Here is a 15717-nt window from a genome sequence, read left to right as displayed (position 1 = left end):
CAATGAGCAAACTTTTCATAAACATGTACACGTAAACTTGTATTTGTTCTAAATTGTTCACCACATTCTAAACATAGAAAAGAAGTTCTTTCATCCACTAATTTCTCATGTTCCTGTATTAAGTGTTTGCGTACCATTGTGATTACAATATGGACAAACAGTGAATTCTAAACTTTTCGTTGTTACATCAATTGTTTCAGCGTGTTGTACACGTAAATGAAAATTCATACTTGAATGTATTTTCGTCTTCCTATCGCATAATTTACATTTTAAATAATAACTATTAGGCATATGAGAAATCTCATGGTCCAATAATTTTTTGAAGCTTGGTGTAGCTGCTTGAATATCACAAAATTTACATTTTGCACCACGTTCGTTATATTTAAATTGTAAATGTTCTGGTTTCTCTACACGTTGCATAAAGTTTAGATGCTTTTTCCAACAATGTGGTGAATTTAATTGAAATACATACATTGGGCATTGTCTCATGAAAAATTTTCCATAAATATACTGAGCCTCTTTATGTAGGCTCTTTTCTTAACATCTAATTCTGGTCGTACCGGATATGACAGTTTTGCTTCAGGTTATAATCCACACACATACTATTTTCATATTCTGTTTCATAATTTTCATAATTTTCAACATTGGAATTTGCATCAACATCATTATCATCATCGTAATTTTTTGATAACTCTGTTTTAAGCTTCATATTTATCAAAGGTTCATCTTCCTTAGTATTAGAAATAGAAACATTGTCATCTTCGGTTAAGTTTTTATCAAGTTTAGCTTTTTTCCTAGGTTTAAATTCTTTACTATCCGTACTAGAATTAATACCATCATCTACATTTTTTGTGGTCTGTTTGAGTTTTTAAATTTGCCAATGGTTCGCCTTTATCAGTATTAGAATCAGAATGGCCTTGGCCATCTTCACCGTGTTGCAAAGTAGGCGACATATGTTGGTGTTGATGCTTGCGCATATTGCGGATATGTTGGTGGTTCACTAGTCATTAATTGTTTAGAAGCGTCAACTTGTTGCGATTGTTGTTGTTGTTGCTGGCTGATGATGTGGTGTTAACGTTTGTTGTACAATTTATTCGGGTGATTGCACATATTGTTGGTGTTGTTATGGTGCTGTAAAACCTTCCGATATTGAAAGTCCTTGATTAGTGTAATCCCCACGTAGTGAACTACTCCTGTGACCGCGTCCGCGGTAACTATTACATCTGAAGGCGCTTAAGTTACAGGCATAGCTGACATCGCTTATATAACAGGTTGACTCTATAGTAAAAACCAAAACAAAATATTAGAATCAGTGTTTATGAATACATATTTAAAATAAGCTCTTACAACAACGTGATCGGTGGCTACATCCCCGTGAAAGTAGTGTGGTGTTCCTCCTTGTATAAACGTAGGTACTGGATGTGCTCAACCGTGCAGTTTTCTTCTAATTTGAGCAAATGTATGTTCTTACAGCCACAGCTGGAATATTTGGGATATTTCTATCCTCACATCGTCAAAATCAAATTACCTAGAATGAAAAAGAAACTCATATCAGTAAGAATATATTAAAAGTTTTTAATATAAGCCGAAAAGTTTTCCATAAATAGGGCTCCACACCTAGCTCTTTTCCAAAGGCACAAGAGAAATTTCAGATAACTAGAATCAGGACCTGGTAAAGTAACTTCAAATGAACCTCCACCATGCCTATGCATCTTCCGTTGGCAGGGGTACCCAAAGATACTTTGCTGTTGCATTCATAGAGAACATAAAATTGTAACAAGGGACAATTGATTGATGTTACAAAGTAAATTAATTAGACGTGCTACAATAACAAATAAATACAGATGACTGTTTAATCTATTATGCGAATTTCTTGAATGGATGTTCAAATTGAAAAGGCCAATTAATGCTAAAATTGCTTTCCCCGACTAACCCTATCCTTCCTTAGCAGCAGTGCCGTGCACCAGTTCTGTTTTGGACAGGAAAATAAGCGTTTGGTTGTCTCCAAGTTGATCATATGATACAGAATATTGTTACGAATATTAGCAAAACTAAGGAGTGCTGCCATTTACAGGCCGATGGTAAGCAGTGACGTGAATTCACATCAATAATTCAATCATTATGTATCTACATAAACGAATCAATAATTGCGTCTACACATATGTACACATTCCGACGAGCAACATTTACATACAAGGCATCGAGAGATGAGATGTCACACACAGATGAATTTACTTAACGCTTATGTGTGTGCGGGAGACTGTAAACTACAAACTCACATATGTATATCTGAGAAGCGCTAAAAAGTAGACAATTGTAAACAAGTAGAAACTATATGAGAACTATGCACACACGAATATAGTTGGTAAGTTCTGGAAGTGGAAGAGCCTAGAAGTATGCAGCGTAAACTATAAAAGCGGGGCAGGCGAGTAAGAAGTAATTCAGTTTGAGTTGAGCAATCAATCAGTTATTGATTAAGCACGCGATCTGGCGGCCAATAGTAGAGTTCAATTTGAGTTATCAATCAGTTTGGTTATTAAGCCAGCGAGTAGCAAAGTATAAGTGTCATTGTGAAGTACTTTAATAAAGGCCATTTTTACATTATTCAATATTGGAGTTATTTATTCAGGGCCCGAATCGCCACATACGATCACGGATCGAAAACTATACGAAAGACAATTACGTGATACGTCAGACGTATGGGTCGATTGGCATTACCACATACGAAAGCTATCGTATCGTAATTCATTCTTAGTTCACAATAGATTTTAAGGTCCACATCACTGTGGATTTTATTTTTATGTCACAATAGATGTGGAAATGTCAAAATATTTAAAAATTTTAATAAACAAACGAAATTTCAAAATGGATGTGCACTTACTTTTCTATATAAGTTCAAGCGATAGTGAGGAAGATGAAACAGTAGCACGGAGGCTACTTAGAGATAAAAGTGATCCTTTAGCTTTACCACAAACTACGTAAGTATGTGGCAAATAAAGTTTTACAAGTATACAAAAATGTGTGTTCTGCAGATTCTTGAAACGATTTAGATTATCTAAAGAGGCTTTCCAGTTTGTACTTCATGCCTTAAATTTGAAGCAGTCGGATGCAAAAGCGGTGCCTCCAGTTCTACAACTAGCTGCCACACTTTCTCTTCTAGGAAGTGGCGGGTATCAGCATTGTGTCGGCAGTGATTATTTGGTTGGAATGTGCCAGAGCACTGTGTCAAAGATAACATCCCACGTTATTCTCGAAATGGAGAACAAGTTGTGTCCACAAAATATACAATTTCATTTAAACGAAACTTCGGAATGCAAGCAATGGTTTATGGATAAATACAAAATACCTGGAGGTAGGCAAACGTTCAATTACATTTATTAAATAAGTTTTTTAATTGAATATCTACTTTTACAGTCATCGGTTGCATTGATGGCACACACATCGGCTTGCAAAGACCATCTGTGGATGAGCATATGTACTTTAATAGGAAAGGATACCATAGTATCAACGCAATGATAGTGAGTTGTTGCTCATTTTCTTTATTCTTTGTACTAACTATATAAATATTTTGGCAGATGTGCGATCACACCTATAAAATTTTGGCAATCAACTGTCAGTACGGTGGTGCGGCTCATGATTCCTTCGTTTGGAGGCATTCAGATCAACGACGAGTATTGCAAGAGAGGTTTGAAATTAATAGGCGGAGCAATGCGTGGCTTTTAGGTACGACAGTGTTTGCTTTTTGGTTAATATTACTATTGTAATGACAATTTTCATTTCAACAGGTGATTCTGGCTATCCACTAGAGCCGTGGTGCATAACGCCTTACCGAAACCCCGCCGATGGCTCCAGTGAATCCGCATTTAATGATGTACACTCAAAAGCAAGATGTATCATCGAACGTACCATTGGTATTTTTAAAGGACGTTGGAGAATATTAGGGTATGGCAATAGGGGTAGATACCATCCTACAAAAGTGGCACGATTTGCCAATGTGTGTGCAGCTTTACATAATGTCTGCATACAGTTCAAAATTGATTACAACGTACGAAGATATGAATCAGACCAAATCAGCGATGATGACCCAGGCGAAGCCAACCATCTTACCACAATTGGTCAAACAATAAGAGACCAAATAAAACACTCTCTAATTAATTCCACGTAAAAATTAAGAAAAAACGATTTGTAAAAGCAAATGAATTCATTTAATTGTTTCTACTAAGTGCTAAGTATGTATGTTAAAATTAGAGATAAATGAAATCACTATTCGCTTAATTGCTAAAATCACAAAAATTAAAAAAATTCAGGTACAAACTTTGTTTTTACTAAGTGCTAAGTATGTATGTTAAAATTAGAAATAAAATAAATGAAATGACTATTCGTTTAATTGCTTAAAATCAAAAAATTAAAAAAATTCAGATACAAACTTGTTAAAGCTAACATAAAATTTTAATTTCTTCTTTTTCTATTTACACTTATTGCTAGAGACTCTAATTCTAAATTTTTGATTTGTAAATCAAGTGCATGTGATTCTTGATGCAGTTTATGCTTCTCCTCCTTAATGGTCAGCATCCTTTCATGCACTTGCAACAACCTCTCCTGCACCTGCACCAATCGGTCAATCTTCTCCCCCAAATCGCGCTGAAAATCAGACACTCTACTCAGATTTTGTTGGAGCAGGGACAATTTTTCGGCACTCTTACTTACTCGCCGTGGAGTATTGCACCGAGAGGTTACGCGCGGTGTAAGGGTAGTAACCGACCTAGATGGACCAGGTAAAGCGCTGGCTGATGCGCTGCTTGTTCCACTATCACTGTTGCTCTCACTATCACTATTTTCGGTGCTGCTTCTATGAGCGGGTGAATTGCCAAAAGTGCGAACGGTACTATTCCCGTCCACTGCGACCGTAAGTCCGGCTGCCTCTATAATCAATTCCTCAGTTGCACTGATGGGAATTTCATTATAAGGACCTCCTCCAGTTTGTCTTTTGGACAATTTGTTGTGGGAAAGCTTCTTCTTCGCCTGATAGTTTTGATCTGCGAAAACCTACGAGCAAACATTTGTAAGTATCTTGGTTGCACTTTATATATATATATATACCTTCCTCCACATTTTGGCGTCTTTTACTGGTGGCCCGTCAGCATTTAAACGCTTGGAAAGCTCCTCCCACAGTCTGTTGGACGTTGCTCTACCTTGTGCGGAATTGGGAAATTTGTTTTTCGCCAAGTTCGGGTGTTCCGCCATAAATTGCGCCATGCACTCCTTTTGGTTTGGGTTTAGCTTGTTAAAATTCGTCCTTAAATAATAAAATATAGTCCAACAATAATATAAACACATATTTTGAGAAATAACTTACATTTTCTCTTATATTTGTATTAAATTTTTGTATATTTATATATTTGTACTCGCTTTCGGTTGCCGGTTTGTAATCGAATAACAATACGAATGATCGAGTGCAATTGTCTCTCGTTCACGGTTGTCGCGATACCGATTTACGATCCACAAAGTACGTTCACGTATGTAGTAATCCCAAAAAGTGACATTTTACGTGACGGATCGTACGATCACGTATGTCATAATCCAAAAAACAAGTTTTTACGTGACGAGTTATACGATCACGTATGTGGCGATTCGGGCCCAGCAGTTTAGTGATTCGAACTTAGCAGAGGATTGCAAATAAGAGGATTTGCAAGTAAAATTCGTTACAATTGGTGTCAGAAGAGGAATTGTTGAATAAATTCCAGAGGACAACAAGGAAATGGCAAAGTTCAGTGAATTGAAGATCCAGCAACTGAAGAAGGAGTTGGAGAGCCGTGGATTGAATACAAGCGGCGTTAAACTTGAACTTCAGGCACGGCTACGAGAGGCAATGGAAGCAGAAGGAATTGATGTGAAAGAGCATGTCTTTCATTTTGATGGTGAGGAGACAACAAAAATTGAAGAGAAAAACGAAACATCGCAGACGGTTACCAGTACAGACTTGAACATGATTTTAGCTGCAATATCTGCTCAAACATCGACAGTGTCATCTCAACTGGCAGAACAGCAAACATATATGGATTCGCAGGAGAACCGTATAACATCCAAGATGGAAGAGCAGGAGAACCGAATAACATCGAAGATTGAAGCACAGGAAACACAAATTTCTTCACAACTTGAAGAACAGAAGACGTATATGGTATCCCAACTGGAATCGCAGGAAACCCGTATAACATCACAATTGGAAGAACAGAAGACATATTTGGCATCTCAACTGGAAGCGCAAGAGGCACGTATATCTGAAATGTCGGCACAAATTTCGGAACAGGTATCATCGCAGCTCTTTGTGAAAATGGAAGAGCAGGATACAAAAATTTTACAACTCGAGGACAAAATTGATGCCGAAATAGAAGCGTTAAAAGGTCGTATGGAGCAGTTACAACTAAACCGCCCAGCTGTTTCAGCGAGTAATCCAAAGGTAAAGACACCATCCTTTGACGGTTCTGTTCCTTTTCAGGTCTTTAAGCTACAGTTTGAGAAGACCGCAGCAGTGAACCAATGGAATGCTGAATATAAAGTTGCAGCTCTGTTCGTGGCACTGAAAGGGCCTGCCGCGGAAATCTTACAGACCATCCCAGAGTACGAGCGCAACCACTACGAAACATTGATGAGCGCTTTAGAGAGACGTTACGGAAGCGAGCATAGGAAACAGATATTCCAAATTGAGTTGCAAAACCGCTACCAAAAAGCAAATGAGACATTGCAGGAGTTTGCTTCAGATATTGAAAGATTCGCTCATCTTGCAAATGCAGACGCACCCGTGGAATACACTGAAAGGGTAAAAATCCAGAGCTTCATAAATGGCATACGAGATGTTGAAACGAAGCGGGCTACATATGCGAATCCAAAACTAACGTTTGCTGAAACGGTATCGCATGCACCGACTCAGGAAACAGCCTCACTTTTGAGTAAGCCAGCGTACAAAGCACGCCGTGTGGAAGTAGAAAGGCCAGAGTGGGTAGAAACAATTTTGGAAGCACTGAAGGAATCTCAACAGAAGAATGCCAGAGTTATTAAATGTTTCAAGTGCGGCAACCCAGGTCACATTGCACGTCATTGCGATCTTGGTCCTAATAGTTCCAACAATGTGGGTGGCCATAAACGCAAAGCTAGAGGAGATGAGCAAGAGCGAGTAAGAGGCAGAGAGCTAGATCCAGCTATTGAATGCCATGTGATATCTGTGTCGCAAATTGGTAGAAAATCGAGCAGTATTTCCGTCAGAGGGAATGTGGATGGCAAAGAACGAGTACTGACTGTAGATACGGGCGCATCTCATTCCTTGATCCGATATGACTTGGTCAACAGGAGAGTAAAACCGTTACCTGGAGCAAAGTTGCGTACGGTCACTGGCGAGTATAACCAAGTTCAGGGAGAAGTGATATGTGAAGTATTGATTGGGAAGGTCATGGTTCTACACAAATTCGTTGTGGCGGAGATCGTTGATGAAGTTATATTGGGAGTGGATTTCTTGGTTGACCATGACAGCAAGCTCGATATGCAGAGAAGGGTGATGCATTATGAGAACCAAGATGTGCCACTTAACTTCAGTTTGGAAAAAGGGTTCAGCAGAAAGCGAGTGCTGGTGGAGGAGATTCGACAGAGACCACGAAAGTCAAGGAAAGTAGATCGAGCAAAGGTTGATGGATCGAATGTGCCAAATAAAGCGAAATTAAAAGTACCTCCGAGGAAAAGACCGGCATCAACAAACCCTAATGGACGCACTAAAATAACTGAAAGAATTTTTCAGAAAGAATGCAAGGATGGTTTCAAGCCAGCGCGCACTTTTGTTGGGAAACGTCGGAACGATACTGAGTATGTGAAGCCAATCCGTCAAGAACAAGCTCTACAAAGTAGTTCTTCATTGGCCAGGCAACAGAGTGCGAGAGAACGATCCAGAATAATGAGTAGTAAGATGGAACGCAGGTACGACAGGGAAAATAATTCGGAAGGTTTCCGGAATAGAGATTTGGTACTGTTAAACAACACTCACCGGCGGAAAGGTGTTCCAGCCCAATTTCGGTGCAGTTGGGAAGGCCCGTACAAAGTTGTGAAGAAGATCAGTGATACCATCTACCGCATAAAAACCACTGGGAAACCACGGATTAGAAGGGTGGTACATTTGGAGATGCTAGCGGCGTTTAGATTGGGAGATTTGTCTGATCGGGACGATCAGACTTAGGTGGAGGGCAGTGTTACGAATATTAGCAAAACTAAGCAGTGCTGCCATTTCCAGGCCGATGCTAAGCAGTGACGTGAATTCACATCAATAATTCAATCATTATGTATCTACATAAACGAATCAATAATTGCGTCTACACATATGTACACATTCCGACGAGCAACATTTACATACAAGCCATCGAGAGATGAGATGTCACACACAGATGAATTTACTTATACGCTTATGTGTGTGCGGGAGACTGTAAACTACAAACTCATATATGTACATCTGAGAAGCGCTAAAAAGTAGACAATTGTAAACAAGTAGAAACTATATGAGAACTATACACACACGAATATAGTTGGTAAGTTCTGGAAGTGGAAGAGCCTAGAAGTATGCAGCGTAAACTATAAAAGCGGGGCAGGCGAGTAAGAAGTAATTCAGTTTGAGTTGAGCAATCAATCAGTTATTGATTAAGCACGCGATCTGGCGGCCAATAGTAGAGTTCAATTTGAGTTATCAATCAGTTTGGTTATTAAGCCAGCGGGTAGCAAAGTATAAGTGTCATTGTGAAGTACTTTAATAAAGGCCATTTTTACATTATTCAATATTGGAGTTATTTATTCAGCAGTTTAGTGATTCGAACTTAGCAGAGGATTGCAAATAAGAGGATTTGCAAGTAAAATTCGTTACAATATACTCGTTTGCTACATCTTATTTTCCCATGAAAGGTGCATTTGTTGCACCCTGCTGTCTGGCCGCTCACCCAACAACACCAGGCACGACGGAACTTGTCAATTTCGTCATTACTATAAAGGCCATCTGGCTCACAGCAACCCAACAATCTATTTGTCCGCAAATTCGTGGAACTAAATTCCTAATGGAAGGTTCCTCTCCAAAAACTCTGTTTACAGACAGTCTTTCGCCGTGAAAACGAGGGCAGTGAAATATTACATGTTCTGCGCTTTCCAATTCGGACGGACAGCTTGGATAGAAAGGATCCTCCTCTATCCCACGTTTATGTAGATATTCCTTGAAGCCACCGTGCCCGCTCAATATCTGAGTGAGATGGTAATTTAGTTTGCCGTGTTTTCGCTCATACCATTCCGCTATATTCCGGACTAGCATGAAGGTCCAGCGCTCTTTTCTCGAATCTTCCCACCGTTCTTGCCACCTAACTATTGTTCGTGACCTTGCGCTTTTCTTAGCATCTTCAGATGGTCGGCTGAATCCAATGGCATACAGATCGGCCATTTCACTTGAGAGTAGATCTACTGGGATTTTCCTGGATAAAACATGGATCGCGTCGTCGGGACAGCACATGATATTCGTATAGCAGTAATGCGGTAGGCTGCTAATATATCTTTTTGGTGGACCATTTTAGATCTGTGCCATATTGGTGCTGCATATAATATTATAGAGCTGGTTACGTTGGATAATAGCTGACGGGTAGCTTCGCTTGGGCCGCCGATGTTGGGCATTATTCGCGTTAGGGTTCCACTAACTCTAGAAACTTTGCCCACACCGCCCTGAAGTGCTCCCTAAAAGTTAGTTTTGAGTCAATGATTACTCTTAGATATTTCAAGGAGGGCTTTGAATTTATTTGATAATCTCCTATGGTTAGGACCAACTCATCCACAGTCCGCTTTGAGCTCATCAGAACCACTTCTGTCTTATTGCTAGCCATCTCCAGCCCCGTGTTCGTCAACCATTCCTTTATTCTTCCCACGGCGTCATTACATAGTGCTTGGAGCAGATCAAGTTTCTTGGCCACTGCTACTACGACAATATCATCTGCATAGCCGACAATTTCAGTGCCTCCGGGAAGATCGATTTGTAGCACCCCGCCATACATCGCATTCCAAACAGTTGGCCCTAGAACAGATCCCTGAGGGACACCGCCCGTGGTGTTGTGCTTTCTTAGTCCCTCATCTGTATCAAAAGGGAGTACTTTGTCGCTTAGATAGCTACAAATTATTCGGAGCAGGTACGGAACTTGTCTTGGGACACCCAAAGTGCACTCACGCTTCTCATGGCTCCAGCGGGTTAGCGGCTTCCTAGAACTTAAGCCACTTGCTGCTTCTAGATCTGACAGCTGTCAGCTGGAGTCTTAGCCTGGCAAGCGCAGGGCACGAGCACAGAACGTAATCGATCGTTGCCTCCTCCAACCCACACTTCCTACATCTGCTATCACTGACCAAGCCTAATTTAAAGGCATGTGACGCCAGAAAGCAGTGTCCAGTAAGAATACCCGTCATGGGTCTAGTCTACAGTTTAATGATAATGAAAATATAAGAATCAGTGTTTATGAATAACATATTTTAATTAATCTCTTACAACAACCTGATCGGTGGCTACATCGCCATGTAGGTAGTGTGGTGTTCCACCTTGTATAAACGTAGGTACTGTATGTGCTCAACCGTGCAAATTGACATTAGCAGTAATATTATTTACATAAACATAGCTTGGTATTTGTGCAGGCCTCAATATATCATACATTGGTTCAGTTCGGTGTGCACCAGCCACTGGTACAAACACTTTTGAATGCATAGCTTTCTTATAGGATGGATGTCCAGCAGTGCTCCGGTTGTGCCAATATGTAATGGGTTGCTCCGTCTCTTGGTATGGCTGTATAGGTATAGGCGGGTGCAATGTATTACTAGTCTGCTCAAGATCGTATGGTACATAGATGGCTCGAAGACGCCAGAGGGGATTGGAGCCAGAGTTTTCGGACCCAGAACCAAAATATCAGTAACTCTAAAAGCACATCCGAGCATTTTCGAGCGGAAGTATTCGCCATAAGTTACTGCGCTAAGCTGAACCTTCAGCGCTGATACCCCAATGAAACAATTGCCATACTCAGTCAGGCAGTCAGGTTCCACTAAAGGCATTTGTGGCGTTCGAAATAAAGTCAGCACTGGTCCTTCAGTGCGTAGAAAAGCTGAATCAATTACGAGCACACAACGTAGTACTGTTGGCCTTGGTCCTAGGCCACAGGGGAGTGGGGGGCAATGAGCAGCCGGACTCAATGTTTCATTTGTTGCGTCTCTCCCACAAATTGTCAACCTCCCAGCAGATCCTTGCAGCGGGTCTGCGCCATACTCTCCTCTTCCGGGAAGGTATCGACCCCAATCCGGGTCCTTCTCCTGACCCCAGTACTGAGAAATGGGTTTGCTGCGTTTGTCGGAAAAGAATCTTTTTAGGACGGTCATATATATAAGGGCCTGAAATATTTCAATGAACTTCCTAATCACATAAAAAGTAGTAATAACTTCAATACTTTTAAAAAAAGTTTATTGGAGCATTGTAAAACCCTTCCAATAAGATAAAGTTTTGTTTTCTTTTATTTTTTTACATGATATACCTATGCTGGAGCGCGAAAAGGGAATGGTAATATTGGTAGCAGCAAAATACAATGCATCCGGCCCTAAGGAAAAGAAAATCGGTGGCCACCTGTAACTCCAGACAGTTCCAACAACTAATTTCGCTGGAATTCGGTATTTTCAGCTGGTATTTACTGTTGCTGATCGGAATCATTCGCATTTCGACAGCATTAATATAACAATAAAATTATATAATGTGTAACAAAAATAACGAAAATAAGGCCAACTAAAAGTTGCAGCAGGGGGGATTGGAAACACGTCCTTTTCAACCTCCCATTATATGTTGAACTGTGCTAATCGGAATCTTCATGCATTCCGACAGCGTCTTTAATAAACAAAGTTGAGGGGTTATTTTCAATTTCCAACATCCAAAGACATGTTTAGCTGCATTGATCGGAGATTAATACATTCCGACAGCTTAAAATACACATATAATTGAAAAATATAAGTTCCAAATTTTGTTGCCTCAAGCTGGGAGCACTGGAGGATTGGAAACGTCGTAATGAGTGGCTCCCAGACTCGTCCCTTTGTCACGCTAGTAAATATGCTGATCGGAATCACATGGCATTCCAACAGCATATTCAATAGAAATAAGTGATTATAACAATGAATTGTACTTAGTAGTTTAAGTTTTAGGCCTAAACAGCCGTAATAATAAATAAATTAAATTAAAAAAATAAATACTCTTGTCAGTGTTTCACGTGCAAGGGATGGTTGCATCGGACAGGTTGCTCTGGGCTAGATTCCACAATCCAGCGTCCTCGTAACTTTTATAAATCTTTTGTGGCTCTTGTTGTTCACGGCCTCATTACATTATGAGGAAATACGGCACCTGAGAACACAGCCGTATGAAGCTAAAAAACACAAGCATGTCTTCAGTGAACTCCACAAACAGGCGTCGGACCTCTATGCCGGTGATTCCTGCACTCAAAGAACAAAACTAGCAGAGGAGGAACGCACTCTCCCTAGGGAAACGAGAGTAGTCACTCTAGCTCAACTTCGAGCTGGATAACGTAACAGGTTAAACTCTTACCTATCCAGAATCAACCCCGACATACAAAACACTGTCCTGCTTGTAATGTGTCCCCACATGTCACCAACCATCTCTTTATCTGTATTGTGGAACCAACGCCTCTAACACTCCTCTCATTATGGTCCACCCCTGTTGAAACAGAAAGTTTCTTTGGACTCCCGTTAGAGGACATTGATGACAATTTGTGATCGGTCGCACCTATTGGATGGGGCGAAGCACTGCTTCTACAACAACAGCAGGCGGACAACACGGAAAGAGAGGCAGCAGCTGCATGACCCATCGATCCCCAGCCGTTCCTGCCAGTTGGCCCACAGGGGCATTTATTAGCAGAAGGGAGGCAAAAGAGAGAACACTGGCGCAATATGCCAGGCCTGAGTCAATCTAAGTAACTCTTAGGGGGTTACAGCACAACTCGAATTAGGGCATTAAAAGGCCTCTCAAAAAGATAACCTAAGAACCCTAACGGCTATTCTTACAAGACACTGTAGACTGAACAGTCATATGCAAAAGCTTGGTATAATATCGAACAACACATACCGATTTTGTGATGGATCAGCAGACGGTGGACCATATCCTTCTATATTGCGGCGCAATTTCAAGACGTAGGGCTAAGTTTATGGGCTCACCATGGCCAGAGCATTATCACATTTAATCACTCAAGCAAAGAACACTGCTGGGGTTCATCAAGGAAGTCGGCTAGGATGAGGTGCTGTGAAGGAGATGTGCAAGTCACTGTGCAATCCTCAATAAATTATCTATCTATCTACGTTCCGGTAACAAGCACCATTGTGGTACTAGCCCCACCATCTCGGGAACTATTGATATGACTACATTAAACCTTCTAGGGATTGAATATTAATAATGCCGGCAATGCGAAAGTCTGCTAAAATGTACCATTCTCCATGGAATGCTCGATATATAACTTTCCACGTTTTGAAACAGTGATGAAAAGAGCAAAATTTACAAAAATTTTAACTGGCTGTGGGTAGTAAGGTGTTGATGTCCTCTCTTAACGCAATGTAATGACAACTGCGATGCAGGGAAAATGAACTTCGAACTCTGTCGTATTTGCATTCTTCAGTTGATTATCAACAAAAGCATGACAAATTATTTAATATGGTAGCCAATTTACTTACCCTTTCTGGTGCGATGATTCCTCGACAATCGGGCCTGACTAGACGCGATTTTTTTTGCCTTAAGAGAGAGTGCTTAACGCGAACCATATCATGTTATGGCACACCTTTGGTGATGCAAAAAATCAAAGCCATTTCTGCTTCTAATGCTTCTGGGATAGCAGCAGCAGCTCCCGGTGGCGCCACATAAATAACAGTGACATGCCGATCAGTCCCCTTTTTTGCTCCGGCTACCTATTCAATTTTAATTCACATTACATTATCTACTAATGCAATTTTTAATCACTACAAATCAATAAAAATTACCGAAGCAAATACTGGCAAACCAAGATGCGTAGTTCCACTCTTTTTTAGGGAAATACATCCAACCAGTTTGGTACCGTATTCCAAAGCATGTTGCTTGTAAAGTACCTTGTATCCTTGGCAAAGGACACGTGAATCTGCATTTAGTTGTAGATTTCGGTAGTAGTGCAGTTTACGGTACCCACCCTAAAGTTGGGCCAAGATTTTCGAGTGAGGTATCAAAAGACGGGTATTAATCTCGAGAACAATAATCCGAAGGCGGAAAAGAATAATTGTATCTCTGTCCGGGGATATTTTGTTGGCGATTTTAATGTGGTTGTTGTTGTGTTTATACCCACAAAAAAAATTGTGCATCACCGTGGCGGTAGCCACGGCTATACCACACACCCGGACTTGGCATGGCGTAGCCCAGGGTTATTTTTTATAAGCGCGGCCGAAGGCCACCAACGCAGAAAGGTGTTCTGCGCAAGAATACTATGGATCCCACCTCTGGTTTCGGAGGGACCCGGGGTCTTTTTTTGTTTTCGGATTCTTGATCTAGACGTGAATACGCGTCTTCTGATACCTCACTCGAAAATTTTGGCCCAAATTTCGGTGGGTACCGTAAACTGCACTATTACCTAGATTTCCTCTGATTTTGGCATATTCTGAGCTGAATCGCAACCCGGCGGAGATGTTATCTATTAGAATAATATAACATTTTTTTATTATTTAAAAATGCATATACGTATGAAGGAAAATCAGAAGGTAAATAATGTTGTTGTTGTTGTAGCGATAAGGACACTCCCCGTTATCGACTTTGTTGGTCTTTTTCCGGATGCAGATCGGGTCCGTTCCGGGAACCATTAAGGTACTAGCCCGACCATATCGGGAGCGATTTAGTTGACATGAAACCTTGTAGACCATCCCGTCGATTCTATACAACTAATATGGTAACGAATTAAAAGACGGTGCACGACCTAATTTTTATCAAAAATTATCAAACGTGGAATCAAAAGGCGCGCCTCGATCTCCGTTTTTATTATTATTTGATATTTTTAAATTAGGTGGTGTACCGTCTTGTAAAACTTTACCCTTAATATTAATATTATTTCCGTCACATGTCACAACTAAAATTAACTTAATGTTATTTTGGGCGAAGGCCGCCAACGCAAAAAGGTTTTCTCTGCAACAAAATTTTTAATTTCCGTCACATGTCACAACTAAAAGCACAAGATATTTTTCGTTGTAAACAAATATATTTTTTTTGCGTTTCAATGTTTTCCGGAATAATTAATGAACTGTCATTTCGATGACAGCATGAAAGTTGATGTGTTAGTGGAGAGCGAAAAAAGCTTTGAATGTGTGAGTGAACTGGTTACCTCCGTCCCTACAAGACGGTGGTAACCAGTTCACTCACACATTCAAAGCTTTTTTCGCTCTCCACTAACACATCGCCGTTTCTTGCTGTCATCGAAATGACAGCGTCATCTTAATACGACAATTTATTAATTATTCCGGGAAACATTTTAAAACGATGAGAAACTATAATTGTGGTAATTAAACTAAAAAACTAAAAAAGTGCTTGTGCTACGGGCTTTTAGGAATGACGTGTGTTAGCTGTTTAGGCACTTCTAAATTAACCTGGCGCATTAACTAGAGGCAGCCAAGTCCTCTTGCCACCAA

At 40.4% G+C, this 15717-nt stretch overlaps 1 protein-coding gene and 2 long non-coding RNA genes across 3 annotated transcripts; 1 reads left to right on the top strand and 2 right to left on the bottom strand.

Moving 5' to 3' along the window:
• Nucleotides 1-261: 261 nt before the first annotated feature.
• Nucleotides 262-13815, bottom strand: LOC137246592 (uncharacterized). Its single transcript, XR_010951584.1, has 3 exons — nt 13753-13815; nt 1348-1528; nt 262-1278 (listed from the first exon to the last, which is right to left on the bottom strand). It is a non-coding gene; the product is annotated as an uncharacterized lncRNA (long non-coding RNA).
• On the top strand, nt 3008-4165 carry LOC137247299 (putative nuclease HARBI1). The gene is made up of 4 exons (XM_067778378.1): nt 3008-3352; nt 3415-3518; nt 3576-3723; nt 3786-4165. Exons 1-4 carry the CDS (start codon nt 3208-3210, stop codon nt 4163-4165), a joined length of 777 nt encoding a protein of 258 aa, XP_067634479.1. The 5' UTR covers nt 3008-3207.
• LOC137246591 (uncharacterized) lies at nt 5030-5445 on the bottom strand. The gene is made up of 3 exons (XR_010951583.1): nt 5357-5445; nt 5101-5296; nt 5030-5046 (listed from the first exon to the last, which is right to left on the bottom strand). It is a non-coding gene; the product is annotated as an uncharacterized lncRNA (long non-coding RNA).
• Nucleotides 13816-15717: the final 1902 nt, after the last annotated feature.

Source organism: Eurosta solidaginis, chromosome 3, assembly GCF_040869045.1.
Source record: "Eurosta solidaginis isolate ZX-2024a chromosome 3, ASM4086904v1, whole genome shotgun sequence".
Classification (NCBI taxonomy): Eukaryota; Metazoa; Arthropoda; class Insecta; order Diptera; family Tephritidae; genus Eurosta; species Eurosta solidaginis.
Note: the sequence above shows the minus strand (reverse complement) of the source record. Positions and strands in the feature narration are given on the sequence as shown.